Source organism: Biomphalaria glabrata, chromosome 7, assembly GCF_947242115.1.
Source record: "Biomphalaria glabrata chromosome 7, xgBioGlab47.1, whole genome shotgun sequence".
NCBI lineage: Eukaryota > Metazoa > Mollusca > Gastropoda > Planorbidae > Biomphalaria > Biomphalaria glabrata.
The window spans coordinates 10,518,239-10,534,552 of NC_074717.1; the positions used below are offsets into that span (position 1 = coordinate 10,518,239).

The 16,314-nt window shown below is 33.1% G+C and overlaps 1 protein-coding gene across 16 annotated transcripts in view; it reads right to left on the bottom strand.

Moving 5' to 3' along the window:
* The window catches only part of LOC106067024 (PR domain zinc finger protein 4-like), a 25,285-nt gene continuing 8,971 nt past the window's right edge, over window positions 1-16,314 (bottom strand). For 15 of the 16 annotated variants that reach the window (XM_056036212.1, XM_056036206.1, XM_056036209.1 and 12 more), the window contains 8 exons: window positions 10,862-15,934; window positions 9,116-9,163; window positions 7,205-7,269; window positions 4,394-4,600; window positions 3,402-3,581; window positions 1,944-2,010; window positions 1,671-1,812; window positions 1-1,023 (listed from right to left, as the gene is read on the bottom strand). In XM_056036212.1, the coding sequence (XP_055892187.1) occupies window positions 861-1,023; window positions 1,671-1,812; window positions 1,944-2,010; window positions 3,402-3,581; window positions 4,394-4,600; window positions 7,205-7,269; window positions 9,116-9,161 (870 nt within the window). In that variant the 5' untranslated portion in view covers window positions 9,162-9,163; window positions 10,862-15,934 and the 3' untranslated portion in view covers window positions 1-860. The remainder of the gene's footprint in view (window positions 1,024-1,670; window positions 1,813-1,943; window positions 2,011-3,401; window positions 3,582-4,393; window positions 4,601-7,204; window positions 7,270-9,115; window positions 9,164-10,861; window positions 15,935-16,314) is intronic. The other variant, XM_056036197.1, reaches the window with a different exon arrangement.

The window sequence follows — 16,314 nt, forward strand, 5'->3', positions numbered from 1 at the left end:
AGTTTTAACTCACGTGTGTATTACATAAACAGAAACAGTTAACAATATCATCATTCATAATATACATCACATTAATAGACTCCTTCTGTAAATTCCTTTTGAAGACCTTTCACACACACACACAAAATATCATAGAACCTTTGACCTCTTTTTGTAGGAATGGTTGAATATCATTACTAATAAATATACAAAATGAAAAGTATACTACAAAGTCTCAGGACAAAATCATGATTAAAGACCCTTTTCTTTGACTGTAAAAAAAAAAATGTCATTCAAAGAATGATGCTAACAATAAAGCAACAAAATGTATGGAAATAATGACAAACATGAATCCTAAGACAAGTAGATGCATGCAATCTGGTGAGTTTCCAATAATAAATATTTCTTGTATATTAAGAAAGAATTATATCATCTAAAAATATTGCCTTCACATCTCACATTATAGGGAAAAATACATAAAATACTGTAGACCTAGAGAAATAATATCTTGAGCATTAAACATACTTTAGTAATATACAAAAAGAGCTGAGTGAATAGTATGATTCCTTTTTTAAAAAAGTATTTTAACAATAAATTTACAATTAGATTTTGTTGAGTTTAGTTGAAACAAATATTTATTTGAGAATTTCACATTTTGATATCAAGGGAAGTAAAACATTATTATGTGTATCTTAGCCAAAAAGAAGATAAATTGTTTGTTTGTTTTTCTAATGAATGTGATTGCAATGAAGTACTATTGCTAGTAGAAAATATCTTTCTATATAGTTTTGGACAAGTTAAAAATGAAAATTATCACTTTATGTTTGATGAGCTTTAATTTAAATTAAAAAAAAAACTAATTCCTTCAGCAAAGAGAGAATTTATTGGTATTCAATTGGTGGCCATTTTGTAGGGTTCTCAAAGTAGCCTTTTGCCTTTAAAATTGTTTTGCTGAAAATAAACTTGCTGATGTCGAGGTGTAGTTTCTTTAGGGTAACATATTTCAAAAGCTCATTTGTTGATCTCAACCGTTTCTTTGTTGGGCTGTTTGATAGAGTCAAGCAATATATGTTAGTAAGCTAATATAAAAACAAAATGTAACAACCATTTCATTGCAAGTCTTCAATCTTCTAGTTTTGATCACTTTCATTCTCAGAAAACTTGAATCAGTTTGAGGATAAAACAATGCAATCGGAATAACCAGAAATCTAAGGTTTTTCTTACACTTTTTCAAGGACTCAAAAGATAATTTTTTATTTGGACATTTTCTTGATAATGATGTAGTTTTGTGTTGTATTTCTATTTTCAATCTTTTCAACCCTCATTTTTTAATGACCTTAGATCAGTGTTTCCCAAACTGTGTTTCACGAAACCTTAATGTTCTGCAAGGCCTAAATAGGTGTTACACAAACTAGTGGAATAACAAACTAGCAGGTGACCATGGGAATTTATCTCTCCAAAATATTTGCAAAGTGTTCTGCTAAATACTCAGAATGTTTGAAGTGCTTTGTTAACATTAAGGAAAAAGTTTGGGAAACATTGCCTTAGAGCACCTAATATTTTTACCAAATTTCTTATCAGTACTTACTTTCCCATTTAGTTTAGAAATGTTACTCAGATTAGTTAAATATTATCAATTCTTTATACTTTCACAAAAAAATTTTTGTAATAATATAAAGGTTTTTTACTACCTGATATAATAAACATCACAAAGTCCTGCTGACTTTCCAGATTTTCTTCTCACAATTTGAAGTTGCCATGCATTTAAATTTTCAATGGAATTCCCTTTGTTTGTGTTTTCGACATTGTTTTTGGATTGTATTTTGAGATTTTCTTGAGAACAACAAAGTAAACAAAACATTAAACTGTTTATTATTTTAATACCTTATCAAATTTTTTTTTCAAGAAATTAAAAGAATTGTCATTGTTAGTGGTTACCTTGGAAATATCAACAGCTTACTTACCCACATGAGACATTTCCTCAAAATCACCATTCACTGGAATTTTTAAATCTTTGGTAGCACTAATGATCTAAGGAAAACAAATGTTTCACATTTAGAGATGTTTATATTTAGATCAAACTCTGGGGCTCAGAGTTTGACAGGTGCAACAAAAAACATCAGCATAAATATTGGAGCTTTAGAGTGTTTCAGCCCTATTTATATTTGTTTTCTAGATCTATCCCTTTTAAAATTCCTAACTCTATTTAAACAGTAATGGTGTTTGATGGGAAGCATAGTTGCTGAGTGATAAAGCACCTTGCTTCTGAAATTGTGGTAATGGGTTCAAATCCTGGTGAAGACTGGGATTTTTTTTTTTCGGATCCTTAGGTTGTCTGGGAGTTCACCAAGGTCTAATAGTACCTGACATATTTGTGGAAAAGGCGGTTGGTCATTGTGGTGGCCACATGACATCCCCATTAACCATAAGCCACAGAAACAGATGACCTTTACATCATCTGTTCTATAGATCACAAGGTCTGAAAGGGGAACATAACTTGACTATGTATGTGATGACTGTAAGATTTCAAGTTACACCCTTGTGCGTTTGCATCTCTAATTATTTTATGCCAATATGAAATACAAAATTCTTCCCTTTGATAAGGTCTAAAACTTTATCAAAAGGTAGAACTTTATACACTTCTAATTCTGCAATGTATAGTTATTTAGTTTATAAAAGATTAAAGCATGTAAGGTTATTGGGAAATGGGTAAAAGTTGTTAGACATACATAGATAGAAATTTATTTCTTTAAAATAAAAAGACATCAAACTTAAGTATCTTTTTGTTAAGTTAGTATTGATTTGTATATATATTTTGTATATATTTTAGCTTAAAATGTTTTAAGATAGTAAGAAGTTTTCAACTACAATGTTATCCCATGACGATTTATCTGGATATCAGGTTTATCTAGTGACTATATTCAAGTATGTTATTTAATTGATTTTTCTAGTCAACTCTAGAGAGTTCTATTGTAGATTCTATATGTTCTCTAGTACATTTCTCTTGTTCCTCTAGTAATGTTCCAGTATGTTACTTATATAGATTATCTTGTAGGTTCACATATATGTTTCCATAGTAGTTTCTAAAAAAGTTTCTTTAGTAGCTTTTGCTTGAAGGTTTCTACAATATGTTCTCCAGTACTTTCTCTAGAAGATTCTTAAGAACGGTCTCTAGGAGGTTTTTTTTTGTAAGTGTTCTATTCACTAGTAGGTTTCTTTAGTAACTAGTAAGCTTAAAAAAAAAAAAAGATTTTTTTTGGTTCATTTAATATCTCTTAATGTGCATAACATAGATGTAATCAGAGAAAGATAAACATAATAGCTGTGTGTTCACATTGAGAACAGCCTTGAAGGTTGTTTTTTTTAGTGGGGGTGGGGTGAGGGGCAACAACACAATAAAACTCTACTAAAGAATAACTTACTAAAAGTTCCTGATCTTCATAGAGATCACTTGTGGTCTTATAGTAGATGTCTCCCCAGCATTCACAGGCTATGGCAGTGCTTTCACATTCATGTCTAGCTCTCTTTACAAATCTCATCCAGTTGGATCTTCTTTGATCCGAACAGTTCAGTTTGTACAGGAAACGGCCCCGTCTAAACACCTACAAGTAAAATGTACCAATTTCTATATTTATTATAGAATGTTTTCAAATAGCCAGTAGATCATGTTAACTGCCCCACATAGAGGAGTCATCTAACTACCCAAAGACCGCTCTTTCCCTCAAGTACAACATGAAACCATGAAGTTTCGATAAGAACAATATAGGTTATAATATCTCTAACAAGACACTTTCATAAAGCACTGATCCCGAATTAAAAGAGATATAACTGTTAATGACTCTGTGAATAAAACTTTAAAAAATTGTCAAAGGGGGAAAAGGTCATGCAAATAAGAATGGATTTGGGAAGGTATAAAATTGGGAAAGGGGGGGGGGAGTAAAAAAGTGTGTAATTACAAAGCTAACATCAACTGACTCTGTCTGTCTGGTAAAAAAGGTGTACACGTTATTTCTCCCACACCCATTCTCGGATCAAGATGAAACTTCGCACAATTATTCATTGGCATAGACAAGACATGAATCAATAGAAAAATTAACGATATTTCTACCTCATGCATTCTCCAATCAAGTAAAATAAAGTTGATACTTTAAATAATTATTTATTATACCTAACAAAGCATGAATCAGTTTTTAAAAATTAGTAAATAATTACTGATAATTAATTATTTGTTTGATATTGAATAAGGGAAATAACTTGTATATTAGGCTACTGACATAGTTTTAAGGGTGGAGTTCTTCCCCTTCAGATGAATTTTGTTTTGTTTTTTAATTAAGGATTTTTTAAATATATTTTCCTTGTTTTTTGTATGTGAATAGGTCGGTCATAAACAAAAAATCACCTAAGTAAGTGCTACCTGGTATGTATAATGAAAATCCCCAACATTGTCTTGTAATTGACTGCTCACTCCAATTAACGGACCAAACAATGTCCCCGCTGGGATGAATCTTTGAGCAAAGACACCGATACCTACTTCAGGTATGGTGCTTTTTTTAAAGGCTAAGGCAGTAGGCAACGAGAGATGACAAAAATTAGGATCACCATATATGACATAAGAATGGTCCTATAAGAGGGAAAAAAATTATTAGTTTTTATTAATAAGCATCAATGATTTAACAAAAAAAAAAAAAAAGAATTATAATTAGAACTGCAGTTATAATTCGAGGCTTACAATGCTAGCGTCTAAAGGGGCCAAGCCAAGAATTCTATCAGCCAGGGGAGGACTGGATGCTCAAATCAGCCCGCGCATTTCCAAACAATCATATGTCCATGACATCCAATTCTAGGTCTACCTGTCCTAAAAATCATTATGTTAAGTTTGATAATCTATCGATAACTGAACGCATGCATAAAGTGAACACTATATCCTTATAAAAAATAAAGGACTTGTGTTGCTTTTTAATCACTAAGTATGTAGGCCCTAAAACGATGAGCCTGCTAGTAGCACTGTCTATGCGGATGTAAGCTGTTAAATTATTTCGGAAAATGTGTTAGATTAAGTTTGCATTACACTGTAGAGTCTGTATAAAAGTTATTTTGTTTTTTTTTTTATGACGCTGAGGAGGGCCTCTTTTACAAGATAATATTTTGAAACCTTTAACAATTTAATACGTTCTATATGAAGCCCCTTAAGATGGCCTTAATGGGTCCATCTGGGTACCGGTCCACCGGGCATTTGCCCGAAAGCCCATATAGCCAGTCCGCCCCAGCTGCCAGCAATCTCCAAAGGAATATGAAATGATAGGGAAAAGGCTGCAATCAGTGGCGTCACTAGGGTCGGTGTCACCAGGTGCGGTAACCTATGTGTGCCACCCCCTCCCCCGCAGGAAAAAATGTTATAGAAATAAACAGGCTGCATTCGGGTTTCCATGTCGTAAACAAAACCGAGTTGAATTTTGCAGACGACATAGCATTAATTTGAAAAGTATACACGAGATGTATGGCTAAAGACGCCCTCAAAGTTATGCATATTGGGTGCAGGTTACCCAGTACCCCATCAATATTGGTCATACAGATCCTGAACAAATAGAAAAGTTCACCTATTTAGGCTGTGCTATCTCAAGTGATGGAGATGCATATCATGGTGTTGCATGTCGGATTGGAATGCAGGAGACATCTTTCAAAAAGTACGGCCTATCTGAAGAAACAAATCAATTAGCTTGGAGATTAAAATCCACCTACTCAATACAATCATTATCCCAACGGCCACCTAACTTCGAGACGTGGAAGGATGAAAGAGGCTGAGCAGCGATGGCTGAGAAGGATCCTACGAATAACATACCGAGATAATGTTACCAATAGAGAATTTTTTCACGCACAGACATTCGCCGCCTAAGGAAAGTTGCGACTGAACGTCGATTGACATTTGTGAGACAAGACCAAACATTTTAACCAAAGACAGCCTTAACATGAAAGCCGAAAAGAGACATGCAAAAACATAACCGTCCACGTCTAACATAGCGTCACACTTTTTTAGAAGTTCTGAATTTCGTGGTCACCAGCTGAGACGTGGCTTTGAATGTAGCCTTTGATTTCTATGGAGAGAGCTTGCAGCCCTGTGCGTCGAATGGCGTGCGAGGGGCTTAAGTCTATGTGTCTGTTTGTTTTTTTTCAAAATATTACAATAAAAATGTTACGTTCGCCACTCAACTGGTCAGAAAAGATATTTGGAAAGCTCCTTAAGTTCACTCAGAGTAGTCCGGAGCAAAGCCCCGTGCGCCAAGCGTTTTTCTACATTTCTGAGCTTCAGACACTCTATCTTCTGGCTTCTACTACGCATTATTTTCTCATAATAGGAAGATTACAAGACAAATAGAATTAAATTCAGAAGGTTTGAGACATGTTGATATTAAATTGTTAGAAATATTTGATGTAGTCATTTTTATTTTTAAATTTTTTCGACTTGGGTGTCACCCCCTGATGGGTGTCACCCGATGCGGCCCGTACCCTCTTACCTAGTGACGCCACTGGCTGCAATATTATGATTTATTCTACGTTTAGTTATAAACTAAGGAGTCGAGATCTTGAGGACAACTAAATCTGTCGTTAGAAAAAATGCGAACTTCTTTTAACAGCTGCATCTGTACGACACTTTACATGACAGTTAGCACTATCGAGCTCGTGCAAAAGACCAGTCAAACTCACGTAAAAGAAAAAAATTAGAGAACATAGGTCTGATTGGGCACGCTGTGTGCAACTCGCCAACTACCGTACTGACGTGGAACCCGCTAGAAAGAGAGGACAAGATACACTTGGCGACGCGAACAAGACTTGGACACCTGGAACATGAAGGAAAGAAATGTACACCACAGGTCAGCGGCCTATACCCTAGAAGAAATGATGGGCTGTAGCGAGACCAATCGTCACAGAAGGCCTGAACACTGACCTGCAATCTCCCCAAACTGTGTGTAATGGAGACCCAATGGAGACTTAGCCATGTTGTGCAGACCTGTGACGTGGCAAAGAGCTATTGGTTTGTACTGCCCATAGGTTGCGACATCTCAGGTCAGTGTCGATGCCATAGTTATAAGTATATAAGTAAAACAACCAGGCAACGCTCAGTTTGACCCGCTCTTTAGAACTCAAGGTATATATATATTAGATTTCTACATTTCACTTCAGAGATTTTAATTTCCAAAATGCTAAATTGTTTTTCAAAAGTTCTTACAATAGAGTCGGGGTGATGGTGATGTGATTTATATCTAGGACAGTGAAAACTGCAAGCACTACATCCTGAAATAAAGCAAAGCAAACTTGAAGAATAAATTTAAACATCGATAATTGTGTAGGAGTTATTCAAAAAAAAATTATCTTAACAAATTGCAGACATTTGTGTATTTTTTATAAAATTTTTGATTCAAACTAATATACTCAAAATATTAATTAATTTGCATGGTTTAGTGTTTCAATATTCTTGTAAAATAGCCTTTATGTGTAAATTTTACTGAAAGTTTTCGATATCATTGTTTGAGTTTTGATTTTTCGGCATTAGTGAAAATAATATGCTTACTAATTAGCAAATATAATTAAGTTGTGTCAATCTAATATAGCCATGTCTGTTTTTACTTATATGCACACTAATCCTTACCAAAAATAATGCAATCTGTCTGTCAGGTAAAAAGTTTGTATACGTTATTTCTCCGACATCCAACCCTGGATGAAGCTGAAATTTTTGCACAATTATTTCTTTAAACTGACAACACAATAATCAATTTGAAAAATTAACCAATTAGCTAATTAACTATTGATAAAAAAAAATTTTGGTTGGTATCCCAAACAAGAGAAAAAAGTTGCATTTGACTGAAGAGGTGGTATAAACTGAATTAGTCATCTTTATAGATTGGCATCTGAGGCTTAGTGAACACAAACATGAAATGGAAAAAATAGATAACTATACAAGCTTCCATGTTCATAGACTCTTCGCTAGTATAGTGGTTACTTCGTTGGCTTGAGAAGCCTGAGAGGGCTTTAGCCCACAAGTTCGAATTCAGGTCGTTCCCTTTTATTTTTTTTTTAATGCATTTAAAAAGCGATCACCCAGATATCCCCTTTTTTTTATCCCCCTACCTCTTTCCAACAGGTCCAGACAAGTGATATGATCAAAGCGTATGAGAAAGCCAAAAGCATGAAATTGCGCTAAACAAAACAATTGGTAAAAGAAATATTTCTAATCACACAAATTTATTATTGTTGATCTAGATCTTATCTTATATAATACAGACGTTATTTCAAAAAAGAAGATGATTACGTCCTACACATCATACATTTAGTCATGCATATTAAACAATGAACTAAATTCATCTAAGTCAATGGTATTCCTGGCTAGCTCAGGCAACCCATTCCATGCTCTAATAGCACTAGGGAAGAAGGACCATTTGTACAAATTTGTCCTAGCATATGGAATGAGTAATGTGCCTTTATCTTTGTGTCTTTTTGAGTAGATCTATTACAAATTTAAGCAAGCTATTATAGTACAGTGCAGGACAGGCCACTGTCCTGTTGGCTCATATTTCTCGCGGCTATGGCCAAATTTTGATTCACGGTGCCCCCGCTGCGGGGAAGAAGAGGAAACCGTGCCTTATATTCTGTTTGCCCCAGACTTGCTGATCTCCGTCTCGACAGGTCTGGGAAACCCAAATTCTCGACATGTATGGCGACATTTATGCACTACGCAAGACAGCAGGGTTTTTGTCCAGAGCTTTTGCAAGAGAGGATTTGAGCCTCTCAAGCCCTCACTCTAATGGAGTTTGATGATGATGATGATGATTACAAATTTAATTACATAACTGAACCAAACTAACTGATACACTTAACACAAGCTTTGATGTTTTTGCAGTATTTTTTTTATATTTTGCTTGTTTAATCTAACATTCATTAATTATAAAGTGAAAAACAATCGCTCTATAAGTATTTTCAAAGTTTTTTCTTGTTATTAATAAAAATTGTTTTCTATTTTTTCCTCTATTTAATTCATAATGTCCAACCCCAAAAAATTGCTCTACATGTATATGCTTTAGTTAAAAATGTTATGTAAATCAATAGTAAATAAACTTATAAACTTTGCCAATAAAACTTTTACCTGTGCAGTCTAAAGATATCAGTAGTTTTGCTGTTAAGCTGGTCATTTCTATAATAAACAACATTTTAGGCATTATAAAATCGTCGTTTACATGCAATTAAAATAAGTGACTTAATTAAAAATCTTTCCGATAATTAAAATCACAAAAAGATGTGTCCATTTAAACGCAGCAACTTTCTAACAGACAGTTCTCAAAAAAAATAATAAAAAGATCTATAATTAGGCCTATGTTATAACTCAAAACTTCCTGCATGTCTGCAGGAGAAAACGGCAGACAGAGTATGAGGTCGATATCATCTTGAAGACAGCCCTGTCTAGCAGCTAACATAGATCCTCCCGCACCGTTGGGCGCAAAGCGCGGCTATCTCTTCTTATTTATTTCCCTTGTTGGTATCAAACAAAACAAAATCTTTAACAATAATCAAATGATTAATTGTTGTTGTTTTTTTTTATTATTGATTCTATGATAATGAATAATTTTGCAAAGTTTCAACTTGATCCGAGCTTAGGTGTGGAAGACATATATATACAATGTTTTGAGTTGATATAAACTTGTAAAAAGGATGATTCCTTAAACACACAGTCATGTTGTACTTTCACATGAGAAGATCGCGGGAGAGAATGTTACTCCAAAATTGGGGTTTATAGCACAATAAGAAATACTCCATGAGATAAGCTACAGTCATCTTATGAATGATGGTTTCCTACAACACAACAACGAACGAATTATAACAATTTGAGATTATATTCTGTGACATTTGAAGTCTCAAGAGACGATCTTTTCCCATTTGCAACTTCTTGTGTGACTAAAGAGACCAATCCTTGATACTTTCCGATTCTGCTGAATTTACATTAATGGCATATGAGATTTTGTTATATTTTATGCCTGAAGAATGTCTTCATTTGATAAACAGTGATTTTTGGTTGACATCCTTGTACTTCGAAGCTAGTTTGTAGCTGCTACTTTAATAGATTCTATAAAATATCTTCGATAAAAACATTTTTTAAATCAAAGCTATGTTCGTGCAGCTGGTATACATATGAGAGTAAGCTTTCACGTTTTGTTTGTGATAAAAAGTATGATGTAATGTCTTGAACATTTTAATAAAATTTAACAAAATATTTAAATATGCTTAGCCGAGATTTAAAAATATGTACATAGATTACATTTATTAATTGTGAATAACATGTTCCAATATTTAGCCACCGATTCTTTTTAAAAATTGTTAGTTATTGCATTTTTCCACTTGGGTGTCACCCGGTGCGGACCGCAACCCCCTAGTGACGCCACTGTATTTAATTCTAGCCCAAACAAAGCACATACCACACGACCAGGCAACCAACCACAGTCCAAATAACATTCACGATATTAGTCAACATTTTTTAAATTATCTTTCTTAGGAGGAGGGTATAGGCTATACTTTATATACTAAATCAAAGCATATTGAAAACAAAATGTTTATTACAAGTTTATAGGTGTTTTTTTTTACATTATTCTCAGCAAGAACTTCTCTTGCCATATTTGCCGTTCCAAATCGTCGCATACCTTCTATAGCTACTACGAAGACAGCTTGCGCAAAACGGCGCGGAAGGATCCAGATCTAAGTCAAAGTCTACCGTTGGTCAAGGCACTCAATAAGATGTTAATTTAGATTACCGGTACTAGTTAAATTTGGTACTCTGACATTAAAACCCACCCAAATATTCTGTAGAATAACTCCTAATAACAATAGTGTTATGACTTACCATCTGTTCGTGGAGATCAAGATCGTGTGTCAACACACTAGAAATGTTTAGGACGACCACTGTGTTCACGTGCAATCCAAACAAAGGCTCATTATTGACATGAGGGCATTAGTCAATTAATAATTCCTATATTACAAAAAAAAAATCACGTACTCGAGGGGCGTAATTTGATTTCAGATGGTGACATAGGATGCATACGAATTATTATATTCTTAAGAAAGTTGCAGACAATATAGATCTAGTTCTAACAGCCTTTATATCTATGATGATGATGTATTAGATCTTGAGTCTTGGACTAATCTAGGCCATATTGAATCTGTATACCGGTAGGCCTACTCGCCAAAAAAGGATAGATCTCTCTATAGTTCTATAACTACCGGTAACCTACTGGTACCTAATAAAACAAGAAAATGAGACGATAATCTTTATAGGCCTATCAACAAAATATAGATCTAGATTTATTTCTAGACTAAATAAGAATTAGATCTAAATGAGAAACTACAGTCTGTTATGTGCAGAATTGTTTCATTTGAAGACAATCACGTTTTTGACTAGATTGGCCTACTACAATCTAGTGTAGCCTACTAGTTTAAATTAGTAGCCTACTGTTAGATCAAGTTCTACTCAGTAGACCTATTAGATCTAGAATAAACATGAAGAGGAATTGATATTCTAGATCTTAGTTTTAGTACACCTTAAATAGATAAAACATGTATTTTACTATTTTTACAGTGTCTTTTTTTTCTGCAAGCTGGTTGATGTGATAATTTCTTAAATGTTTTTGACATTGCGTTTTTTACATCTCGGGGGGAAAATGAGAAATTATAGATCTATAGCCTAGATTTAACTACGCTACAACCTTCTCTTATGTATAATCTATTGGTATTTATTTTATTAAAGTAGGCCTATGTGATAGTATTTTTATATTACGTCACACCACTTCCTGACAAAAGTAGGCCTACAAATAAAAACTAACATGATGTTTTTTACAAATTTATTTTAATATTTAGATCGCAGATGACAGGTCTATTCTTATTGATGCTGATAACGATATAAAAAGTATATCGAGAGATCCAGTGTTGTTGTTTTGTAACTATATTTTGATGGTTTAGTTTTATTTACATGGTCTGGATTTCATTTTATTTTTTAGATCTCCATGTGAATTCTTTTTTTTTTTTTTGCTTTCAAATGTCTTTACAATGCTGAATCAAGCGCTGAAAAAAAAAAGGGGATGTGATAGATGGGATCACGAGCGACCATCCAAAGTCCGCGCGTAATAGTTGCCCCGTACTTATAAAAAAATGAGCTTTTGTCATTTTCAAGTCCGCCCGCAAATATAAAGCCTTCAAGTATTATAATGAAACCCATAATATTTATGATTTATACACAAATTTAACAAAAAATCAAGTATTTTCTAATCATCTCTTTTAATAATAATAAAGATCAGTAGCAAGTATTTTATATTTTACTAGCCGGATATGAACCGCGGCCTACTGGCCTTAGTTTACTGATAGTGAATTGGATTTTGAACTGTCAAACATGGCGAATGTTTCCTTTACATTTTGTTTTTTATTTTGCCAAAAAAATACTCACTATTTGAGGCGATCAAAAGCGCAGTTGGCTTCAGTGAGACAGTTGTCTAATACTGTAGCCAGCGACGCTTCGTTGGACACTGTGCTGCCCAGGTAGCCTACGTGAAGTTGGCGACAACATTGAGGAGGTGGCCAATCACGTTGAATTTTGAAGCTGAGTAGATTCCCTTAAGGAATTGATTCCTGGAACTTCTTGCGCATGACCATTGTTTTTTTTTAAGTTGATAGACAAACCAAACGACGCAGCAGCTTCAACACATTCAAAGAAGGCAAGTTGAAGCTCCTGCTCTTGTGCGATAATAATAATAAGGCATGTCTTCGAGTTTGAAGATTAATGGGGAATGGAGTATTACCTGTGACACGCAGACCTAGCTGTGACCTACATATAAAATACTGTATTGCCTTTAGCCTGCTATATAATGGCGCATTTATCCGTAAAGAGAAAATCAATAGAAATTATTCAAATTTGGTAAAGTAATCGACTTACAGGTAAAATGTGCTGCCCTCATGGAGAAGTCGACCCACTTTATTTAACATTACTACAAAAGCATATAGTATTGAACAAAAAAAAAAAAAAAGAGTGTTGGAGTAAACTGCCGCCCTGCTGAAATCAATTATCCTAAAGAGAAATGAGCCAATAGGTCATCATCATCCTAACATGTGAAATAGAAATGTGCCTTTTTGTGTCTTGATATTTTATTAGGTTTTGTTTTTGTCAGTTTTATTTGCATAGTTTGTGTATTAAAGCTACTTTACTTTTTAATCTTCTATGTTTAGTTTAGTCTAATGTGAGTATATTAATTTGTTATAAACCTCACGGGTCTGTTAAGGTCTTAAGACATCCCAAACAGAGTACGCATTTTCTAACATTAGTTTTATTAATTAAGGCGAAATAGAAATTGTATTACTAAATTTGATTTAAAAGGATTTGATAAGTATGACCAATTTCATCAATTGGTGGTTAATGCCCGATTACAATAAAGCTTTCCTACTCTTAATTAAACAAAAGGAAAACTTTGTGTTGTCTGTTTAAAAGAATCATAAATATTTATTCAGATTTGCTTGTTAAATAATTAACACTTATGATGCCTAACGCTGATTGAATGTATTCAACACTTATACACACTTTCAACTGAAAATTTTAAAAAAATTGAATACGATATTATAGATATTTACTTTATTGAGCGCCTAAAGGCAGCAAGGAAAAACTTTCTCCCAGATACCCCCACCCCACTGGTCCACTAATGAGATTGGACCATAGCGCTCTGAGCATGCTATAGGTATGAAAGTAGCGCTACTTAAAAGCTATATAATTTAAATGTGATGACAATTTTTTTTTTAAAATAAGAAACAGAGATGTGTGATAATATAGAAGCCATTGTCTGTAAAACAAAATATTATATACATTTTACTTTACCCTTGCTGTGAAAAAAAAAAGAAGAAAAATAGATGTCATTGTTATAGTAGCATTTATTAACTATCTCAGTTCAAACATATTTTATGTAGGAAATTTCATTGGGGGAAAAAAAGAGAGCATGATGAAGATTAAAGACAAATTCAGCTTAGGTGAATATTTTTTAGCAGTATTAGGACTCCCTCTTGAAGGATCAAAGCAAAAATATTCAGAACTCAAATTTTATTACTGGCAAAATGTATTGATTTTTAACATGTCAGATTAGGTTATAAATAAAGTGTAGAGTAGCCAAGATTAGGTTTATTTGTTTTGATAATTTGTAGTTAATAGAGAAATTATTTTTGTTAACATAAGTAAATTAAAAAAAAAATGTATCAAAAATTAAATAGGCTATAATACAAAATGTAAGATTCTTAGTTCTCTCAATGGAGAACAAACTGCTAGAAGTAATGTTTTATATTTTGTTATGATGCAGAATATTTATATATCTATAGAATTAAAAGCTTATTATTTTTCTTATACCGGTAGTTTGTATGTCCCTAACATAATTAAGGAACAATATTAATGTTATACCTAGAAAGAATTAAAGTAACGTTACTTAATTTTTATTAAGAGAATAAGATCTGTGGGTGTGTACATGTGAGAGAAGGGGGGATAGGGGGGGGGGGGAGTGTTACTTAATATCTAAAATATCATTATAGTTCATTAATGCCTTTAAGACATTAAAAAATAAAACAGTCTAGATCCAAAACTGTAGTTGTTGTTTTTTTCTTTTACTCTTTGAATTCTCTTAATTTATGTATTGATATATGAAGAATATTTTCATAAAATGAATCTAATGTTTCTTGGAATGAAGTGCAAGTATAATTATAACATTACAAATATTAAACAACTATAAACACAAGTAATAAAAACATAAATAAATTTTATACATCAATGTGACAATTAAAAACATGTCTGAAGCATGAGGATTAAAACTATGACAACCATCTGATACAGAATGTGTGGAAACACACTTCATTACAGGTTCGTCTGGCTTTGAAAGCATAATGAATTTTCACTAATATAAGCAAACTTGGACTAGGCCCTCATTTCCTCTTTTATTTCTTTTGTATATTGAAAGATCATTCAAAGTATTAAGATCTTTAAAAATTCAGTTCCCTTTTAGACAAAGAAATTAAATTACTTTATGTAGATAAATATAATTACATTTCTTCTTTTAAAATGGGAACTGAATGTCTGCAAGGTCATACAGTTGTCTCGATAGTCCCTGTTCTGCCTTCCCCCGTCATCCTGATGGAGGTTTGGGCAAGGAAGTAAATTATGTTCAACTCTGATAGAACATCCGAAACATGTAAAACATTAACATTTTACAATCCTGTTTTGAAGTATTTTGTCTAAAGAATATTTTAAATAGTTATTCGAGGACTCTAGAAAACCTACAATGTTAAATTTTACAATTAAACTACCATTAAAGAAAAAAAAGTTCTCCTTTCATACCTTGCAATCTATAGAGCAGATGATGTTAAGGTCATCTGTTTCTTTGGCCAACAGTTTAAGAGCAGGGTGTCATGTGGCCAGCATAACGACCAACCACCTGTACTTTTCCCAAATAAAGTCAGATACCAGATAGAGTTGGGTGGACACAGGGACTCCCTAAAAATCCTCAAATTCAAAATCCCAGTCTTCGCTAGATTTGAACCCATGACTCAAGGTTGTAAAGCCAAGCACTTAACCACTCAGCCACCTCTCCCCCTTTAACTACCATTACTAGAGCTATATTCAAATGTTAAATTAAATTTTGTATTTTCAGTCCCACAAATAAAGAAGTTGTTTGAAGATAGCTTGGTTTTACATTCCTTTTTCCCTTGAATAAAAAATATGTCCTACAAAATGTGGGCAAATGAGCGTGTCCAAAAATAAATTCTAAGCTTGTTTCACTAAAATCTTTACAGCATCTTCTGAAGTTCTTTCAGTGCCTACAATCCCATATGATGCCAAAGTATCTTTGTCATTTAGGAGAGTGCTTCTTAAATACCAACTCTGATTTTCAGGCTGTAAGTGGAACTGAAAGTTGACCAACAAATGTATTTATTTAAAAAAAAATAATAATATATACATGAAAAACACTTTAGCATAATGCAAATATTAAAAGATTATGAACTATTATGTTTTATTTATGATCAAATATGAGAAACATCTTTATTTATTTCTTAGCACTATTGTATTTTTCAATAGATAGATATAGATAGATAACTACTACATTATGAAGTAGTTTAAATTTTGTAGATTAAAAAACAATTTAGAATTTAACATTATTATGTTCAACTTGGTACTTTGATACATAGTTTTTAGTGGGGGGTATTTGATACAAAAAGTTAATAAAATAATCTCAATTTAAAATAATTGCCTTTGTTCATTACAATTAATTTAAGAATCTTTTTACT